Below are 20,839 nucleotides of genomic sequence, written 5' to 3'. Positions count from 1 at the left end.
TTTCCTTGTGAGAGCCTGAGTCCTAGATAACTGCATTACTATTTCAGTTAGGCCTCCTGTCAATTTTTACACAAAATGCCCATTATATTTACTCACCCTGAGAGCAATAGATGTAAACCTTTTCTAGAACTGCACCAGCCTCACGTAGCTATTGTGCAACAAGGCCCTTAAAAGCACAAAATTTAACATGTGCCTGTAAAAGCAGCACATGTGCAATGACCATAGTCATCTTCTGGCTCCATAGCCTTACCCATACAGCTATGGAGCTATTGTTGATTGTATGACCACCACAAGAACTTGATGCAATGACAGTGTGTTTTGCTATGCAAGCATGAACATCTGAGAAAAGGTGAGAGGTAAGAGGCAAAAGGGAGAGAAAGGAATAATAGTAGATGTGTTAATTCACATGCAAGTGCAGATTAGACTGGGAGGGTTAAAGGAGTCACACTGAAACACTCCACCCCATGCACTTCCCAAAGGTTAATGGGCCTGTAGCAGGAGTAGTTGACCAGGACCATCTATTGTTCATTGACAGGTTCAACCTATTGGCATAAGTTGCAGCATGGAATAAAATCTGCACCAAATTACACTGACATGTTTGGCTGCCATCTGCAGAGATTACCATGAGGTCACAGGTGAAATAACATCTCAGGTACATGTCCTTATAGAGGGCAAGAGAGAGAAGTGGTGAACCACTTCAGGTAATTTGCTAATATAAACCAATCACCTGTGTTTCTTTGGAAGCTCAGTGGTACTCTGGTGGCAGAGTGGGAGCTGCTAGAACTTTATTCCTAAGGCAATGGTTTTATTGTGAAGCTGCTGAAGGCGTGTTCAAAGACCAAGAGTAAAAATATGGAAAAGATTCGCAGCAAGGTTAATAAAACAAAAACAGAATTGAAAAGAGAGTGTGAAATGGACATAAAGTTCATCAGTAAATTTATAGATAAAGTGACTGAGGTATGTCTAAAACAAGTGTCAACCTGCTGAAATTCCACCTTTGGGATCCTGGGATTGCTAATACCAGAGCTGGGGAGAGATATCCCAGATATGCCTAAGGTAAGGTCTTCCCTGAAAAGTCCTTCTTTCTTTCCTTTTGTTACCTAGTTAGGAGGGCACTTGTTTCTGGGCAGACTACTAGAGTTGCCAGATTTGTTGCACCACCCTGGTTCAGGGTGCTTTTACACTCAGCAATTGTCCCCAGTGGAGGCACCCCCTCGACAGGGCCACCACCTGTTCACTTTGCAGTGTCACAGTGAAATCCTGACCCAGAACGTTTCAAAAAGCATCAGGTGCTTCAAAGGCAAACTGCTGTACCTCAGTTTGTACCATGTTGATGCGCCGGGACCGCAGTGCTTTGACACAGTTGTAGATATCCACAACCCCTTCTCTTTCTGCCATATCCAACATGATATCAATCACAATATAACAGCCTGTCCGTCCAGCACCAGCGCTGAAAAGAATCAGTAAATACTGTTAGGAATAGCCCCAGAAAAACATCTACAAACTTCACAACCATTATTGAGAGAATCGCACAAAATCATTCCATTTCTTATCACAACCACTACCTAATTTTTATATTCTCTCCTTCTCATCATAACATCCTTTAAGTCTTTTGATATGTTCAAAACAAAAATTTTCTATCACATTTGATTCACTAAGTAACAGCAAAAAAAAAAGTTTATTCCTCTTATCATCCAGATCAATACTTAAATTAAAAAAGTTAGTTTAACTGAAATCTGAAGATTGATTAAACTTATGCACTTCAGAATATTATAGATCTTGTTTTTCTTTAATAAGACTAAGAACGATTTTTAAATGATCTATTACAATAAGAAACTCAAATGTATGTTTTACCAGGCAAGTTCCAAGCTTGTTCAGACAGCACATTTAACAATATCCAGAAGATTCACTTATGATTTATTTTGGCTTTACATAAAGCTCAGGACAATTTTTGCACAGTGAATTATTGTAATCTGTAAAGGCTGAGTAACTTTATCTACAAAATGTAATTAAACATTTGACTAAAATACTTAGGTAAATCAAACATTTGTAGAAAGCAAATTCTATTTGCCAAAGGATGGTGTCCCAACAACATAACCTTGCAAAATCTGCACAGGAGAAACCTTCTGTATTTGTTGCCACTAACCTCATTCCATCTTTCAACATCTAGTTGCTTACTTTGCTTTAAATTAATAATCTGTTAGGACATTATATGCAACACCAAGCTATCAAAGCACATGTATCTACACTCATTCTCAAATGCTGTCACAAAATTGTTGAAGGCTACCTAACATGATAGCCTGAAGTATCATGATTTAGTTGGTGCAGCTGTTGCAGGGGAAAGAAAATCTCAGACTATTGTATTTAAGAAAAGAATCTGGTTTTTTTCAAACATTGCTGTAGACAGCCAAATCCTACTGCAGTGTGAATTAGGCAATTCAGAAAGGGAAGAACAAAAACAGAGCACTTCAAAATGATGGATGCTTCAGAAGAGACTGCTGTAAATACCCATATAAACAGTTGTGAAAAATACAAATCTATGCCTTTGGTACGCACCTGCAATGGACAACAATAGGCCCTGCACTAGGAGGGTTGGATAATTTGACTCTTCGTATAAAGGAAAGCAGTCCTGTGGCATTGTAAGGAACTCCATGGTCTGGCCAGCCAGTGAAATGAAACTGTTTAACTTCACGGATTTCATTGTAGCCTCTCTGTAAAAGGCAAAAAAAAAAGGTTATGAAATTCAAAGTGTTTCATAGACTAGGTATTATCTAGCTCAAATAATGATCACACATATTGGTAGAATCTACATGCAGTTTTCATAATTTCATCAATTATTTAAAGCAATGATCCATAGAAGCTAAGAGATGCTATTTTAATGTTGAAGTTTGTAATTTTCACTTTAGATATTAGGTATGGTAGTTTTGCTGTGCTGAAGATATTTTTCTAATAGACTTCAATGCATTTCACATTGATTTTCAGAAGTTTTGCTAACTAGGGCAAGGGCCTGCTACATTTAAAGGCAAATATGATTTAGCATAAGACCACAACTGTATCACATAAAGTATTCACAGAATTTGTCCTTTGATTGAGTGACTCAGAAGTGGTCAGAACAGAGAGCTAAGGGATGAACAGCAGGCATGACTCATAATCTGGTACTTGAGTTTAGCTCAGAAGTGTGACTGTGGAGAAGGGGTGACTTTCAGAGGGGGATGGCAACAGCTGACATTTTTGGGGAAATTCAAAGTCCCACAGTGAGATGCATGCTTGGGTAGCACTGATGCAATGCATAACTCCCACGGTAAGGTAAGGCTGCCTACATTGTGGCCTAGCTAACAAGCCAGAGGGACTTGGTATTCCACAGAAACATCTGCATATCCTCTTTCATCCTCCTTGCAACCAGGAAACAGTATTTTGCCAAGCCCTTTGAAAATGTGCTCACCCTTCCCAGAGTGAAGGTCCTGACAACGTATTCCGCCAGCGGCTCCACCTCTACACAAGTCACTTTGAAGTCCCCATAAACTTCAGTGTCGTCAGGCCAGTACTTGTAACACTTGACCTAAATAAAAAAATGGGTATGATTTTACACCAAGGGAAAAGAAAAGCTCGAGGATACTGTACTGCATGTACTGCATTACATCGCATCTATTTCCAAAATGACTGTGCATTCATGTGGCTTGTCATGGCTAGTGGCTGTTATGTCAAGTTAAGCACTAGCTACAAGGAGTTTCCATTGCTTTACACAGCTGCATTCAGGTGCCAAATTCACTTCTAAATGAGCATTTGTACTTTCTTTAGTGCTGAGCTGTGGAATATATTTCCACTTATGCTAAATTGTGCTGCATTTTGTACCCATAATCAAACTGTTGCAAGTTGTCCCAGACACCTTATAGACTTCCCTGAGGTATGTATTACTGCTAAACTGTAAATAATTTGCTGGTTTCTAGCCACTGATATAGAAGCACATTTCCTCTACTACTCTTCTCATCTGAGTGATGCTATACAAATCAATTCTGCTGAAATATACATTTTGGATTCAGACAATTTTCCACTACGCATGAAAGCAACACAGCATGAGTTTTCAGAAGTTGTTTTTAGACAATACCATAACTGCAACACTGCCTGGACTCCTTCCCCTTGGCCCCTTAGGATACACGGCTGCCCTTCACCAGACCCTTCTACATTCTGCCCATAGTATGCCTTGCCAGAGTTTTTTTTTTCTTTACACTTGCAGCATTAAAAGAAAAACAAATCCAAAAACTTACTCTTCCTACTTCCACTAAATTTGTGACCATCACAACACAAGCTGATTGCTCCTGCCATATCATTCTCCAAAAGTCATAAACAGTCTCATGAACTGGACCTGTAAGAAAAAAATCCAGGTAATATTCTGCAAAAAAATAGCAGTCAAAGTGAGTGCTAAGAATAAAATCCAGTGTGTTTCAGAGCTGATGCATGTGAGCACATTTGCTCAGAGAAGAAAATTTTGTGAAACCACATCATCCTGCCATTGTGCCGGTTTCCAGATTATACTGTTACTTCTAACCAGTGCTGGATATTCTCAATTTAACTGAATTACCACTTGAAAGGAAATAATGGCAGGTGTTTCGTGTAGCAAAATGACAGAAGTTGCTTGAGAACTACAAGGACACAGCAATGTGTGACTGCATGTATAGTTACACTTCCAGTTTTGTTTTACATTTGTTAAATATAATGTGTTGAGAATGAGTTTCTTCAGGTGCTCACCAAGGAGATGCCCATGCCAGAGTGAAGTATCAGGCAGGAGGGTGCTGGTACAGATACTCCGCGCTTGCTATCCACTTCCTGGCAAGCATGGATGCACAAGCAGGCACTGAGCCAGACACTTCCCCCTGAAGTGTATTTAAACTAACTAAAATACTTTTCTGTGAGGCAATGAGAAGCACATGTTTATGTTTTGCTTCTTGCACTGCTGCAGAGACATGTTCAGTTGAGTGACAGAGGCATGTACCTGTTAAAAGAGTCTCCAAAAGAGCTCCTTTACCAACATCCAGCAGTACTATAAATATTACTGTATACAATAGACATAGAATCACAGAATTATCTGGAAAAGACCTTTAACATCATCAAGTCCAACTATAAACCTAACATTGCCAAGCACACCAACTAATCTTAAGTACCACATTTGAAGACTCAAAACATATTCTTTCCTATGCTATATCAAAGGCTGCACACAAAAGCAGTAATAAATTTTTCTCTCCTTTACACACTATTATGTGCAATGATTTGCATAGTAAAACTGAAGTAAAATACAAATGCAGATTTAATGCCATGTAGAAATCTATTTAGGCAGCACTTACACAAAAATAAAAAACAAATATGGTCAGAACTCTAAGCATCCTGCTTTAAAATAAGTTTTTACTTTGACTTTCCTATGTGCACCTACAGTCAACTGAGGGACAAATAATAGGATATTTCCAGACAGCTATCTGATTATGCTGACAGATCAAATAATGGTAGAACTCAAATCTAATTATTTTTACTTTAAATCATAGCCTCTGATATTTCAGTGCAATCTTAGACTAATCTGTTTGGTTTTCCTCATTGTGAGGTATTCTATCAGAAATACAAACCAAAAAAATATAAATTCTTTTTTTTTTTCTCTAGCACCCCTTTTTATTAGTAGGGAGTTATATGACAAAGATTTGCCTCACTCCTTTGTACACAGAATTTTTGTCCTCTGGCATTACTTTACCCAGATTTTCTGAAAGAGTTTAATTTATCATTACTATCTTCACTGCATCCTGGACCAAGTTGTAGACAGAAAAATAAAACATAATATGGAAAGAAAAATGCTTCAAGGCAGTTTGAAACTGTTCTCTTCTCTGTTCATGTCTCTTTTCTCTATTCATCTTCATAATTGGAAATCATGGTAGTAGGTTCTGACTTTATCAGCTGAATTTATCACTGACAGATTTGCTCAATAGCTAATTAACATGATACATTAGTGCAATTTTTGAATTTATTCACATTCCACCCAAACATACTATGTTAATTTACCATAACACAAGATGACAACTCACAATACTGGGTATGCTTTACTTTCTTCTACTTCTATTTTACCAAAACACTGTGGAACTCTACAGAGAACAATTGTTTGATTTGATTAAAGCTGGCAGATCCTTACCTTGAGTTGCAATGTAGTGACTTGGTCTCTGATATCCCTAAAATAGCAATATAAGTTGGTTTGAGTACCATATTAGGAACCAAGAGTGGAAAATAAAAGCATAAGGATACTACAGAATCCTTACATCTAGACAACATTTTCAGAACAAACCAATATTTAAGAGCATCATGAAGCTCAAAACCTAAAAACCCAGTTAATATTGAAAAGGTTTGAATGACAACAGATAAAATGAAAATAAGAACATCTGACTTGAACAGACATTGTAGTGTACCAGGAAGGAGTACTCTAGATTGGTCCCTTGCACCTAAAAATGAGTCTTCTATTGACATTATTTCCCTAGCTGTACATATTTGGGCTTTTATTTTAAATTTAATAAAAATTCTCTGCCACCATGTTATCTCACAGCTGATCTGTGTTCCCACCTTAGCCAATATGAAAAACTACACACCTTTTGTCTTTTTAGAGACAGAGAATCACTGTAAGGCACAAAGAGGGATGTGCCTCAGGCCTAACTAATGGGGACAAACACATTGGTGTGTGCACAGAATCAAGGTTCTACTGCAGTGAAATCTGCTTGACTGTACAAAGTGTGCATCAATTACAGTGGGCATGATACACACAAGTATATACACTGTTCTACACACACACATATATATATATATAGGTAAATAGATAATCCTACAGAGCTAAGCCTTTCCAGATAGCTGGATCTATGCCAATGCTAGCAGCACTAATTGTCCACATAAAAACCACAAGACAAAGAGCTACTGCTCTTGAGGAAATAATTCAGAGTATACTTTGACCAGTGCCAGCAATTTAGCTACAAAGAGGAAGGAAAGTTTAGTGTTGCTGGTGAGAAGACAATACTGAATTTCACAATGTGGAAATGTTTATAACTCCAGTTATTCCCTAGGTTAAGTTTTATTAGGCCACTTGTTGCAAGTATTGCATTACAGGGGAGTACAGGCCCTTCGATTCCTGGTACTCACAAGATGCTACTGAAGTGAAGGATTTCAGTGTACACAAGGAGTTTATATTCTTTTCCACAGACTGCTTCATTATCCTGTCTAGAGTGAGAGCACCTTCCTCTGGGGCTTCTAAAAAACCATTTGAATATCCTATTCTTGGTTTTACAGGAGACCCAAATTGCATCAAATGATGAAAGAATTTCTCCTGAAGTCCTTAATATCAAGTCACATCTTAAAATTATGGAAGTAGAACCCGTGCTAGACAGGTTTACACTCAGCAATGCTTTTGAGAAGAAGATAAAAGTGTCACTTAAAAATTGTAAAATGCCAATTTTAACTTGTAACTTTGTTGCCTGCTTCTAATGAGATTCAATTCACTCCTAAAAAAGAAAATCAATATCCTCAGGGAATTATTAAAAATCTGTGAGAGTTTTCTTGTTTCAGGCCCCAGGCAAAATATCACAGGCCTATCATTTCACAGAGATTGCCATGTTAAAATATCCAAATAAAAAAGACAGAAATATATCTGGAGCTAAATCATTATATCCTCGAAAGTCAAAAGGGTCTTAAATAACTTATCAACTAAAAGTGGTCAAGAAAACTACTAAGGTGCAATTATAAAGAAAACCAATGGAAGCCATGGATTTCAAAAACACTTGTCATAACTATTCCACTATCTTCCAAATGGCTTTGGAATTAATTTGAATGTAACAACTTGTTTATTCCTAAGGTGGTAATTACAGAAAAGTCATATTGTGTTAGTCAAATTGCCTGGCAGAATTTGGATCAGTTTTTAAATTTAATAAATGATTTTGTATTTTGATTAAAGTATGGAATTTCAAATTTTTGAGATTTTTTTGCAGAAGTGAGGAAATTTCCCTGTCAATATATATATATATATATATATGCGTGTGTGTTTGTGTATATACTTTGTAATACCTAAATTAGCACCTTAAAGCAAATGCCAGCTAAATATTCCTTGTCTAAAAAATTGTTAAAAATAAACAAATAAACAACCCCCCCCAACCTACATATGTCATTATCCCTCCTTTTTTTACTAAACACATATTATGACTACTCCACAGGTATATTTTCAAAGAACTACAGTGCAGCCTACTATCTAGCTTCTTACATATACATGGGAAGGGGAAAAGAAAAGCTAGTGGCCAAAATGACCACTAAAAAATGTCAACAGCAAATTCTCTTTAACAGATAGACTCATCTGAGTTACCTAACATCCAATAATATTCAGGGCTAAGCTAAAAGGCTAAATTATCTTTTCAAAACAGGTACAAAAATATTCACACAGAAAATAAATTTTTTAAAGGAACAGATGAGATAAATTAGATGAGGCATGCATAGTTATCAACTGATAAAAATAGAAGAAGAAAGTAATTAATAACAATATCTATATCAAATATTTACAATAGGATGCTGTTATTCACATATAGTGGTACTTACATCCCTGTACAGCCAAATCTACAGCCCAAACCAAAGTCAGATGTGAAAGAAAGCACAACAATGTCAGTGAGTACTAGGACGTAGAACAAGGAAAGTGTACATTTGTTCTTAATAAAAGAAAGCTTTCAATAATTTTGTAGCATAACATGCAATAATTTCACATAGAGAAGCTGGCAAATTGAGAGGGAGAAAGCTGTACATTCCACTCACATCTATGTAGTTGGCATTAATGTAATCTGAAGATGGATCATCTTCAACAGGTTGCAAAATCACCCTGGAGTGGTCATCTGCAAAAACCAAGTGGTTACGGAGCCTTTTTGAAGTGTGATTTTTAAGTAAAATATTAATGGCAAGTCATCTAGAAAACCAAAATCAGCTGGCATAAGTGCCTCACAATTTATAATCCTTAAACACAAATTGTTTACACAGAAATACAAAGAATCATTTTGTCTGAGGGCTGCAATTACTTCAAAAAACCTTCATTACATTTCACTAAGCGCAGCTGAAAGGTATTGGCACTGTCACAAGAGGTTAAAAAGACACAAAGAAACCAGGTTACTTGCTCAAAGTCCCTTTCAACATCAGCTCCACTGTTGGTAATCTAGAAAACCAAAAATGCTGATTACTGTTTCCTCACTTCCAACCCAAGCCTGCTCAAGTTCATATTGAGACATTAATGAAATCAAGACAAAAGAGTTAGCAATGCACTTGGGATTCGATGACGAATCTGCCCATTCAGGGACTTCCCAGGCACGGTGATTCCTGCGTGTTCCATTGCATGGGTAAAACAATACAAATTGCAAACAAACAGAATCAACACCCAAATGAGTGCCAGCGTATTGCTGATATATGCTTACCACAGCTTGCACAACAGAGATGCAAATGTGAAATTCAGCCTGAGTTATAAAAGGAAGAAAGTTGAACTGTGAAGAACAACAACAACAACAAAAAAGAAAAAGCTGAGAAAGGCACTGTTCTGCTTCTCCACCGCAGGTATTCAGCAGCTGTGCCACTGGAGACTTGCAAAGGAAGAGAGAGCACGGCCTGAGTAACACACGAGTAGAGTTATCGCTCACGATACTCACATGCTATAATGTTTCCATAGCGGTTCTTTGTTCTGTTTTGATCCTTCTTAGCGACATCCCAAGAAGCTGACTGCCCCTCAAAGAAACTCTATAAATAAAAATGTTCCGAAAGAAAACATTCTGACCATTAATTTATCTCCAAAAATAACAGTTTAAAAGAACTGCCCCACCATAAAGTAAGTTCAGCTCTGCTCGCCTGCCCTGGTCACCCAGGCAGTGCCATGGTACAGAAATATCTAGAGAAGAAGGAGCCTCTGTCTCTCTGACTCACTGAGGAACTCCACAGGGATTTCAAATCCTGTAATTGCCAGAAGGCTAAACTTGCTTATGCGTCCTTGCTATGGAGGAATGACAGTAAACAGAGATACTGTTTGCTCTTCTTACAGGGTGGTGTAATATGGAGCCCGTTTACTACAGCATTACATTGCTTTCCACATTACTTAGTGAAATATCTTTCCTTCCTACAGAGACATCAGGAACTCTCCTCTGCCAATGTTCATTGTTCTTTTTGCCTTTCCTCATATCCCTACCTCTAGTCACTAGCAAAATTATTCTACATTTTTGAACTCTTAAGACTTTGATCTCTCAGTATTGATAGAAGCAGCTTTTATTTCTCCTCGGCTTTTTCTTCATTGCCCGTAGATATTTTACTGCTGTTGTAGGTCTATGCTACTCCTTCCTTCCAGATGATCTCTTATCCTGGGTAAGTTATCTCCAGAAAATACACAGTAGCCATGGAATCAGAACTTAAATGCACAGTGAGAAGCCCAAAGCAGGGAACAGATGTCATGTATAGAGATAGAAGAAGTAGCAAGCAGGAAAACACCTGATACAGCATCAGGGACCACCCTCCCCCCAGAGTAGTGGCTGACACTTGGTCTTAGCCTTGAAGTTAGGCAGAGCATAACAAAGCATGTTTAAGTAAAAGAGAGGAAAAGAGCATAATATTCTTTTAAAAACCACACATTTATTTATTCCAGTTCTTATGTTTACAGTAGAGACAGCTGCAGAAAGGAGAGAAGGTTGAAAACTGTGTCAGAAGAGATTGCTTACTCAGAGAAAACTCATTGTAAACCTAGCTGTATTGTGAGCAACCTTAGCAGTCCCATTCCCATCTTTACTGTGTGTCCTGCCTGATATTCTAATCCCTAAGAATCACAACAGACTCAGAGATCGGAAGCCAAATGAATCTGTACTCATCTTCTGCCTCCAGGGCTGGGAATTTCTTGCTTCCATTTTAACATTAAAGCTGTAAGTAGACATGCTCAGGCAGGTTTAATTAGAACTTCAAGACATTACTATCCTTATTATCTTTTTACTTCTTCTCAACTGGAGCTGTCCCATTATTGCCCTACTGAGATGCTAAAATAAACCAGGAGAGTGCTTCTAGTCAATGTTTCTTGGAAAACCAGGCAGGTCAAATTCTTTTCTTTAACCTAATCCAGGAGATCTGCACTAAAAATAGCTCACATAACTAATTACAGCATTTCCACTAAAGACTAGCAACAAAAGAGTGGCAACGTCTTACAATATGTCAAAAAGATTCTTTTTATAACCTAGGGAACACACAGGGATTTTCTACCAGGCTATTGTAAAGGCCCAAACCACTGGATTCCATTTCCTTTTCACTTTTGGGTTACATATATGAGAATCTTAAGCCTGTTAATCTGTTTTTCACTTAAACCCATGTCATTTAGTTCCATCCTTCTGCAATACAATGCAAACAAAAGGCTGCCCATTTCAAAGCGATTTTTCCTAGCAAAGCCCCACCGCTGGAGATCTCACCTCATACTCCTCTTTAAATCCATAGCTGTCAGAGGTCTTCATTAGGTTAATATGCTGCAGGAGATCAGCCACCCTGATGGCAGGGTGCAGCTGCCCAGTCTGGTACGGGGATTCTGTGCCTTCGCAGAGGTAACGAGGGACATCCAGGAGTCGGCTGGACTCAGCTGTTGCGCTGTGATTTTCATCTGTATTCACAAGAAATCAGTGCATTATGTACCCATAGAGCAGTAAAACCTGCTGCTATACATTTCAACATCTATTTAGAACCTTTTCCTTCAAAAACATCTCTAATTTCTGAAGAGGCAAAGCACTTACTCTCCAGCACATAAATACTGTGAAGTACATAAAAAAAAATTAACAGCAAACACGTACAAAAGTCTGCAGTCCTTCATCCAGTAATAAAGATGTCTGAGGGGCATTTTATTTGACACTACAAAACTTTATGACATTAATGTACTTGGAAATTCCAGACTCTATCGAGCAAAGTAACTTTTTAAGGGCTAATACATATCAATAGCAATATTACACCTTAAACAATAAATTAGAATAATTTCATAGTGGTATCAGTACATAATTTGTGTAAAGTCAACAAAAGTGACTTGAAAACCCACTAAAAAAGAGAAGCAATTATACCACCACTTCAGAACACCACCTCCACTTAAGAAGGTGAATCAGCACTACAGAGTGGTCATTTTAACTCAGGTCTTTTAGTAGACAAATAAAACTTGAGTTGACTGTGCTGTTTTAGTCACAACTTTTTGCCCTGTGTAAGCAAAGAAGTTTCTTGTAATGCTCTCTGTGCTACAAGAATTCTCATATCAAAACCATAGGTCAAAGCTGCATGAGGTCAGCTGCATATTGTCAATCCCTTCTGTGAAATAGTAATTTTATTCAAAATAGAAATTATTAGATCACATGAATTTACAGAGGAAGAAAAATTCTAATCTAAGTAGCTACTGAAATGAGAAGTGGGTAGTCAACCCCCCCTAAACTTCTTTGAAATCAGTTTACCACTTTCCTTGCAAAGGATCTAGATTAGGAGGCAAAACGCTCTAGGAACAAAAATGGACTCCCCAGGGGTTGGATTTTCTACAATTACACCAAAATGTAAACACTATTAATGTCTTCTGGAATTAAATCTCCTGAGAAACTTGACTCTTTGAACTGTCACCCGAGTTGCTAACTTCAGTACCTAATTTATGCCTCACTAATCTGCCTAACAAGGTGAACGACATGCAGCAGTCACTTTTTATTGTAGTGTTACCCATACCAAATCACACACATTTCAAATCACTTCAGGATTTGTAGTTCTCCCCATTGCTCATAGAATACTTACCAGTAATAGGCACTTTAACCCATTGAAGCAGCAAAAAACAATGAGTGAACAGAACATGAGAAATTTATTTCAGGACTATATTAGAAAATGGCTAAAAGAAAGTGACATTCAAAGTTGTTAAATCTTCACAATAGGCAACAATGAAATCTGTTTAAAAAATATAAGGGCCACATTATTATACTATCAGTGTAATAATTGGTACTTGGGAAAAGCAAAACTGTCATACCAACTTAGTGCTAATGTACACAGAATGGAGAGCAGCATTAATAACTTACACATGAAGAAAAAGAAAACTAGCAAGCTACAAAGTAATAAGAGTTTCATATAAAAAACCTCATTTTCTATGATTTAGAACCCATAAAATATTCCTCTTCTCTAAGTAAGGCAGAAGAAAACTATTTTGTCATGCTGGGCCAAGCAAAGGCTCTACTAAAATGGAGTAGACCAAATGATACAGTTCCAAAGGAACAAGGTTACAGATACCCAGCTTTTACTACATGGTGTACCCAAAAACTTGTACATTTCTCTCCACTATTTCAGTCCACTCTATGAAAATTAGTACCACTTCCAACTTTCAATGGTTTGCTTATATGAGGAAATTATCATGCCCAGAATAACATTACCAGTGGATGAAAAAGCAGACAGGAACTATTAAGGGGTTCTTCAGTTAGTTCCTTGCCCTCAGTATTCACAGCTGTCTGTGACTGTGGCTGCCACAGCAGAAAATACCATGGCAGTATGCCACTGAAGGCACCATGAGCACTTCACAAGCACAGGATCAGATTTACAAAGTTATCTTGATTATTTGGGAGACAATGTGCAAATCAACAAGGTGAATTGAATGGTGAATGCAACAATAGCGTGTGTTGGAAAGGGAAGTCAAATAAATAACTACAAAATGGAGTAATGGACTGGAAAATTATAACTGTGAATTTAACAGGCAACTCAATGCAACATGAACACAATAAAAAGGAGAAAATACAGTTCAGTTAACAGAAACAGTAAAAGAGGGGCATGGGGGTACCTATTCCACTCAGCTCAGCATTAAGATTTCTTCCAAGAATGCTACCTGATTTGGGGCACTGCAATTTAAAATTCAACCTAGGAGTTGGAAAGCTGGAAAACATTCAGAGGAAAATAATGACAACAAATTTAGAAAATGCCATCTACAAGATGATGAGTGAAAGAACTGGGTTAAACTCAACTAAAAGAGAAATAATTGAGGAGCCTTTCAATGTGAAAAAGTTGGTTTTGAAAGGACAGAAATGTGCCAGTTTTCCATATTTTCTATGAGTCTCTCAAAAGGAAATTACTAAATCCACAGCAATGAAAATTTAGTCTAGATTAGCCTAATTAGGAAAAACTAGGGATGAGCATTATTAATACTTAGTAGTAACATCCAGTTAGTAGTAAATAATACTCAGAAAATTGACCTTTCGGTCCCAGATATTACTACTATAAATCAGAATTTGTTCTTACTAAGGAGGACTGAGGCACTGGAACATTCTAGTGCAAGAGTAAAATTTCTGTTTGCTACAAATTTTTAAAACATAATGAGACAATTTCCAGAAAGAAGCTGTATTATATGTATAATATCCCTCCTCAAAACAGAGAAGAGATTTCCTTGCCCCCAGGTCCCTTTAAGATTTACTTCTAGGAATCTAACTTTCAACACGTCTATATTCACATCTACATTCTGATTTTTGTCTTTTATCCTAAAACAACCACAGCAACTGACTGAAACTCAAAACTGCACATTGAGTTTATCCAACCAAGAACTTGGGTACAAGTTGTACTTTTATCTTTTTATTTTAAAGAAAAAAAATCTCTAAAACCTGCATTCAGTGTTATTTGCAGCATAGACATATTCAGCCTGTCCATTTCAATTTGTGTTCTTTTTTAAAGTAAGTAAAAAGCTGAAAAATTTACTAGCTAATACTAATTGAATTATGTAATTAATACAGGCATAGAGAAGTACCTGTTCAGAACATGCAAAGAAAGTTGTTGTTTTCTCTTAGATATTCTGAAACTTTTTCTGTGTTCTATTTTTCTTTTCATTCTTGTTACTTGGAAAATTGAACTTTGGGAGCCAAAAAATGTTAATTTGGGCCTGAATTTTGTTTTTAAAGATCTCTTAATAGAGCTCTAGTTTCACATGTCAATTTATTGGAATTCAGTTTCAAAGCTCTGAGGAAAAAATTTTAGTGTTTTCCATTTACATATTTCCTCATGTACTCTTCAATTAGCAGTGACTAGGAATAACTTCTTAATGAGGACATAATTTTTATTCTAAAATTGTTGTCAGTCTAATTCTGAATTGATGAACTGAGTGTAAAATTATTTTCTGGCAACAGCATAGTTTTACATAAAACAAGCTGTTTCAACGTTCAACCATGCAAGGAGACAGAACTCATGCAGGGATGGATAATGAAGGACTAGGGTCCTCACCTAACACAGCTGTCGGCACAAGTGGATCATTGGGCACTGTAGGAAAACAAAGCCCATGAAGAAACACATTACCCTTAATTTGTGTATTTTTTAAGAACAAAAACAATATACTTCAGAGTATGACCAAGTGATAACTAAACTCCATTAATTTTGTTACAATAGAAAACCAGAATGAATACAGTTCCAGAAAGCATCCTGAATAAAAGAGGTATGAAAGGCAGTGATTTCAGACTTTAGAAATGTAATGATAAGAGCCAAGAGATCCTTATTGAAATGAAATAAAGAAGACATTACATGCAATTTAGTTTTTGAAAGGGTTCCTCCTTCACTATTGTTTTTCTCACTTTACAATAAAGGTTCACTTTCACAGAACTCACTTCTTTCCTTTTAAAACCATCCTCTCATGAAATACTTGAATAGCTAATCTCAAAATAAAATGATATTTCTATAAAGTTTTCAAGGCAATTAAAAAAATTATATACATTTTTACTGTTAATAGCTTTTTTAATGCTTAGTACCAAAGAGATTGTTCATAATGAGTATAGGAAAATCACAGGATACACAGATGCAGATGTCTGAATAAAATTCATAGAATTTTATCTTTTATTATCACAACTAGAATCATGCAGAGATAAATGCACTGTTTTGGACAGAAATGGCAGAATCCAGGCTTTGTTTTGTTTCAGTCTGGAACAAAAAACTATAACGTCAAAGTGTATGTAATGGAATTAAGCTCCACTTCTCAAACAATCTGCCTGAAATTTTGTCACATAGCAGGAAAACCTGAAATCTTGGAAGACTCGTCTCAGTACAGAAAATGGTCAGAAGAAACAAACCCTCCAATACACAAAAAAAAAAAAATCACATTCCTAGGATGCTAGAAACTGTCCAATTTCTTTGCCAACCAACCAGGACAGCTGTGATGACAGGAGCTCATGGACTCTTGGCATCACATCACTCCATCTGAAAGGCTGCCTGAGTTCCTGGCAGCCCAAGCTCACTAACAGCCATGTAAATTTCTGATAAATTCTTAGTCTGGGATCCACCATCACAGTCCATATCTGTCTCTGCAATCCTGCCTCCACAAATTTCAATGCTAATAAGGCATCAAACTTTGTAGACTTTTCAAACTGTTCCAGCCAAAACTGTAGGAAAACCACGAGGCTGATACTCCCATTTATAATTTGTTATGAGACACTTAAAATGTTAGCACTTGGCAGTTTGGTAAGCTTCAACAAACCAATCAATAAACCCTCCTCCAAAAGCCATTTCCCTTACAACAACCAGGAAAGAGCTTAAGAGCCTTAATGGATGCATTTTGCTCAAGCACGGTTAACAGTATGGGAGATGAGAAGAGACATGGAGTGTCTTTCCCAAAAGGTGGCAATTCAGAAGCAGCTCAGGCTGCTCAGATCTGTTTAAAGCCAAGCCACAAGTCCATGGAGCTGTGAGAAGCCCAGGCTCCTACCAGCTCCATGGCAAAATGTTATGCCTTTGTAATTTATACACGAGTCTTGAAATATTCGGTCAGCAAGTGGAGTACCTTGCTTTTGGCAAGGTATAGTGCAGATGTTGGGAGGCAAGAGTGCTAAACACTGGCAGCTATAACCCTTAACAGTCAGAAAACCCAAACTTTTTCCAACCAGACAGTTGGCATGTCTACAAAAAACGAATACAAATATAGTACACATTTGCAGATATATTAACAAGCTTGTTTCTAAACTCCACAAACAGCAATGAAAATTGTCAATGTTTCCTTCTGTTGCAATGTCCTTACTGCCAAAAAAATAGAAATTTATTTGGATCTCATATTATTATTCATTACAGACATGATGTTGTGCAGTAATATTTAACGTGCTGACATTAAATAGTCTCATGAGGGAAAACTCAATTTCAAGTTTTAACTGAGGTATTCTGGAAGTATGATACTTTCCCTAAAACAAATATCATTGCATAGTGAAAGCACATGCAAATATTTAATGAAATAATTTGCCACATTCAAATAAGGACAACATACAAACATCCCTACTCAACCTTTTGCTTTACCATCATTCCTGGAAAACCTGGAGCATAAAAAATTTTCCTTAAAAGGCAGAATTGTTTTCTGTGTTTCTATATTCACCTACACTCTGGAGTATTTATAACTGTCTACTTACATCTGGGGCTGAAGTTATGTGAGTCCATAAATGTGATTGACAGGGGATCCTCTGCATGCAGAGTGCTCTGGTCAGCGTAACTCCTGTCCATGGCATTCACCATGTGCGTCATCTCCTGACGGGTGGTTCCCATGGCATCCTTGCGCTTCTTTGCAAGTTTGCTGCCCAGTCAAAAAAAAAAAAAAAAGTAAACCACCTTAATATTTGATGAATGTTAGTGTCTACAGTAATCATTCTCCATAATCCTGAGTGACTGATAAGTTTGACTTATTTCCTTGTGTGCAATTTTTTCAGCGTGTGATAAAACTGTGCACCCTGCTATGAAACAGTCACGGTCTTGTGTTTTCTGTACACACACAAATGCTGTAATGGAAGTGCTTACTTCTGTAGTCTGGCAGTATTTTTTTTTCCCCGTGGAGTAATTATACTAATATACACAAATTAGAGAATATAATTACATTTTAACTGAAATGACAAATAAGAAGCATCTGTGCATGCAGTTTTATCAACCATCTCCATTTAAATATCTATTTTGATTCTGTAAATGGATAATACATTCCCCTTGCTTGCGTTGTTGGGAAAAAGAGTCATGTAACCTTCTAAATTACTTTGTTAGTCAAGAAACCTATGAAGTAATAAAAGAAGCATAATCATTCAATATATATTTATATTAAGTATTTATATTACATTTTATGTAAAAGGTTGTATTGCCCATTCAATATACAAGATACAAGAGGATAGTACCACACTATGTCCTGGAACTTAACTTTGGTTCTTTGAAAAACAAAACCACCCTTATCGTTCTACCCTTTCATGAAGTTTGGGAACATCGCAATTTGACTTTAACAGTCTTACACTCTGACTGCATCACAGTTAAAGACCAACCTAATCTGTACAACTAAGCCCCTCAAATTAACAGCCAGTGTCCCTAAAGTGCACACTTCAGAAATATCGCACAATTCTTCCCTTTTGAGAAAGAAGGGGAAGGGATTTTTATTGTCTCCAGGAGTCAGATGGAAGCAGATAATATATTTTAATTATAACTTCAAGCATATATCTCAAGTAGCAGGAAGTATGCAGAGCAGCATGAGGTGGGCCTTGGTTCTGCAGAAACCTGTAACAGGCATCAAAGTGTTCTGAAATCTCCCTGGTTTCAGCTGAAGCCATGACTATAACACATTATATATCCAACCTGCTTAGATGGATAAATCTGACACCACATGGAAGAGACAAAATCATCACTGAATATACTGAGTTCTTGAAAATGTATGTTTGAAACACAGCTTATCTTCATAAGCTTTTTCTGCACAGAATACCATCAAATGCTCTGGTAATTGTTTAGACAGTGTTTGTCTTACATTTCTCTTCACTAAAATGATGGCCAACTCTAAATATTTCATGCATATTTTAAGAGCAGAAAAGGATAATATTAGATACTTATTGCATATTATAATATTAGATGTTAGGAAGAAATTCTTTACTGTCAAGGAGGTGGGACATTGGCAGCAGTTGCTCAGAGAGGCCGTGGACCTCCCCTCTCTGGATGAGATCAAGGCCAGGTAGGATGGGTCTCTGAGAAATCTGATCTGATAGAAGGTGTCCCTGCCAACAGCAGAGGGTCTGGAACTAGATGATCTTTAGGGTTCCTTCCAACAGAAGCTACTCTGGGATTTTGTGAAGATTATCCGTCCATGTCCTTGTTGAATCCTGGGAGAGTTCACCAGAAAGGACCTACACTGTTCTGTAGGGCAAGAAGTACTTAATGCATAATTAGGAAAATGTTACAGGGCTGTCTCTTAAGTTAAAAGTCTTGGTTCATGATGAGGTACCACAGTGTAGAATATGGATGGATAAAGCCCTCCTGTGAATAGTAGATTCTTCCACCAATCAGACTCATGTCCTTATTTTGTCAGATTCCCCCCCTCTTTTGCTCCATCTACAGATGGAATAGTTGGAAAACTACTACTCAGTAACATTATCACTACAAAAAATCTCAAAGGTGGTCTCTAAACTTATCTTTTTTAAAATCAGACTATTGTTTGATGGGGTTCTGTATCAATTGTTACACGAAAAATAAAAAAAAATCTGTTGAATGTCCCCCCACAATGCTTTATTCTATACATTTACTCCACACATTCCTTCCAACTTAAGAGAAGCCAGTTCAAGTGATGCTCTGGTTGAACAAATGAAGACCATAAGAACTTCCAAGAGTGAAACTGCTTGAGCTTTATAACTGCTTCCCAATACTATCAAAGGCTTCACAAAACTAGCATTTCTAGTTCAAAGTAGTTTTTTAAGTTTCAAAGCGTTTCAAACAGTCTCTATACACTGAAGATCACCTTTTTCTAACGTCACCTCAGAAACAGAACAAAAAGACTATTACATCTCATCTCTCGATGATATTAAGCTTTTCTTTGAAGCATCACTTTGTAACAAAACCTGCTAGCCACGCTAAATAAATCAACAGCTATTAAGGCTTTCGCGTTATTACTTTATTACAGTAGCTACTTTCTAATTCTTATGCTCTGCATCAATGCCTAAAAAGGCCTATTGTGTTGTAGCACTGCAACCCGAAGCTGCTGAAAAATGGGAGGACAGCTTTATTGTTCAAACGCTCCGGGCTCCCTTGGGGTTTGACAACTTCTTTTTCCTTTCCTTTCCTTTTTTTTTTTCCTTCCCTCACTCAGCTATAGGCGCATGCAATCTATGCTTCATGATAGTTAAGCCAATCATTAGGTTAAAGAACTTGAGGCTGACAGAAAGCGTAAATGATTCTCATTATCTGCTAAAGGATTCATTTGGGTGCATCTGCTCAGGTGGGTGTTACAGTGGTTGGAGGGGAAAGGTGCTCCATCATTGGATGAAACTGTGTGGTTAATTATCTTGAGTAGAAGCAATTGCTATTTAACAAGTAAATTATAATTAGTCACAATAAATCAGAGAATGGCAGTCAGCTAAACCAGCCTTTTAAAAAAAAAATTTAAGTTTGTTTAAAGAAGTAAATGAATTCTGCTTAAAAATGTGGTAGAGCATCATTATCAGACACCACCAGTTCATCAAAGCAATCAAGTACATCTTAGAACTCCTCTGAAGTCAAGCACTTTATGCACTTATTTAAAATGAAGGATGTGTGTAACTGCTTGCTCAATCACAGACAAATTTGTCAAGAGTCCTCAAAAAAATTCATTTGGTCAGCAAGTATCAAAAAAGCCAGTTTTGCTTCAATGAAGCAGAACTTTTATACAAACCAATGTCATAAAATAAGATCCAAATTAAGAATGTGTATGCAAAGCACCTCAAACTCAGAAGAGGCAGACCAGAAACTACTTGTAAACATTTGGCATCTGCCTACAACCTGCATAGGAAAATGGTACACAAGATCACTCCTGAATTGATACTCTAAGAACATACAGGTGGTGATTTACTGGCACAAT

General features: G+C 37.1%; 1 protein-coding gene across 5 annotated transcripts in view; it reads right to left on the bottom strand.

Moving 5' to 3' along the window:
• Window positions 1-20,839, bottom strand: part of PTPRK (protein tyrosine phosphatase receptor type K) — a 296,820-nt gene that overhangs the window by 11,517 nt on the left and 264,464 nt on the right. For 2 of the 5 annotated variants that reach the window (XM_058021653.1, XM_058021650.1), the window contains 11 exons: window positions 17,406-17,566; window positions 15,238-15,285; window positions 11,466-11,650; window positions 9,681-9,768; window positions 8,806-8,882; window positions 8,596-8,613; window positions 6,167-6,203; window positions 4,266-4,363; window positions 3,443-3,559; window positions 2,557-2,711; window positions 1,315-1,450 (listed from right to left, as the gene is read on the bottom strand). In XM_058021653.1, the coding sequence (XP_057877636.1) occupies window positions 1,315-1,450; window positions 2,557-2,711; window positions 3,443-3,559; window positions 4,266-4,363; window positions 6,167-6,203; window positions 8,596-8,613; window positions 8,806-8,882; window positions 9,681-9,768; window positions 11,466-11,650; window positions 15,238-15,285; window positions 17,406-17,566 (1,120 nt within the window). The remainder of the gene's footprint in view (window positions 1-1,314; window positions 1,451-2,556; window positions 2,712-3,442; window positions 3,560-4,265; window positions 4,364-6,166; window positions 6,204-8,595; window positions 8,614-8,805; window positions 8,883-9,680; window positions 9,769-11,465; window positions 11,651-15,237; window positions 15,286-17,405; window positions 17,567-20,839) is intronic. The other 3 variants (XM_058021652.1, XM_058021654.1, XM_058021651.1) reach the window with 2 other exon arrangements.

This window comes from Melospiza georgiana, chromosome 3 (genome assembly GCF_028018845.1).
Source record: "Melospiza georgiana isolate bMelGeo1 chromosome 3, bMelGeo1.pri, whole genome shotgun sequence".
Taxonomy (NCBI): domain Eukaryota; kingdom Metazoa; phylum Chordata; class Aves; order Passeriformes; family Passerellidae; genus Melospiza; species Melospiza georgiana.
The sequence above is the reverse complement of the archived record's forward strand: the minus strand, read 5'-3'. Positions and strand labels throughout refer to the sequence as shown.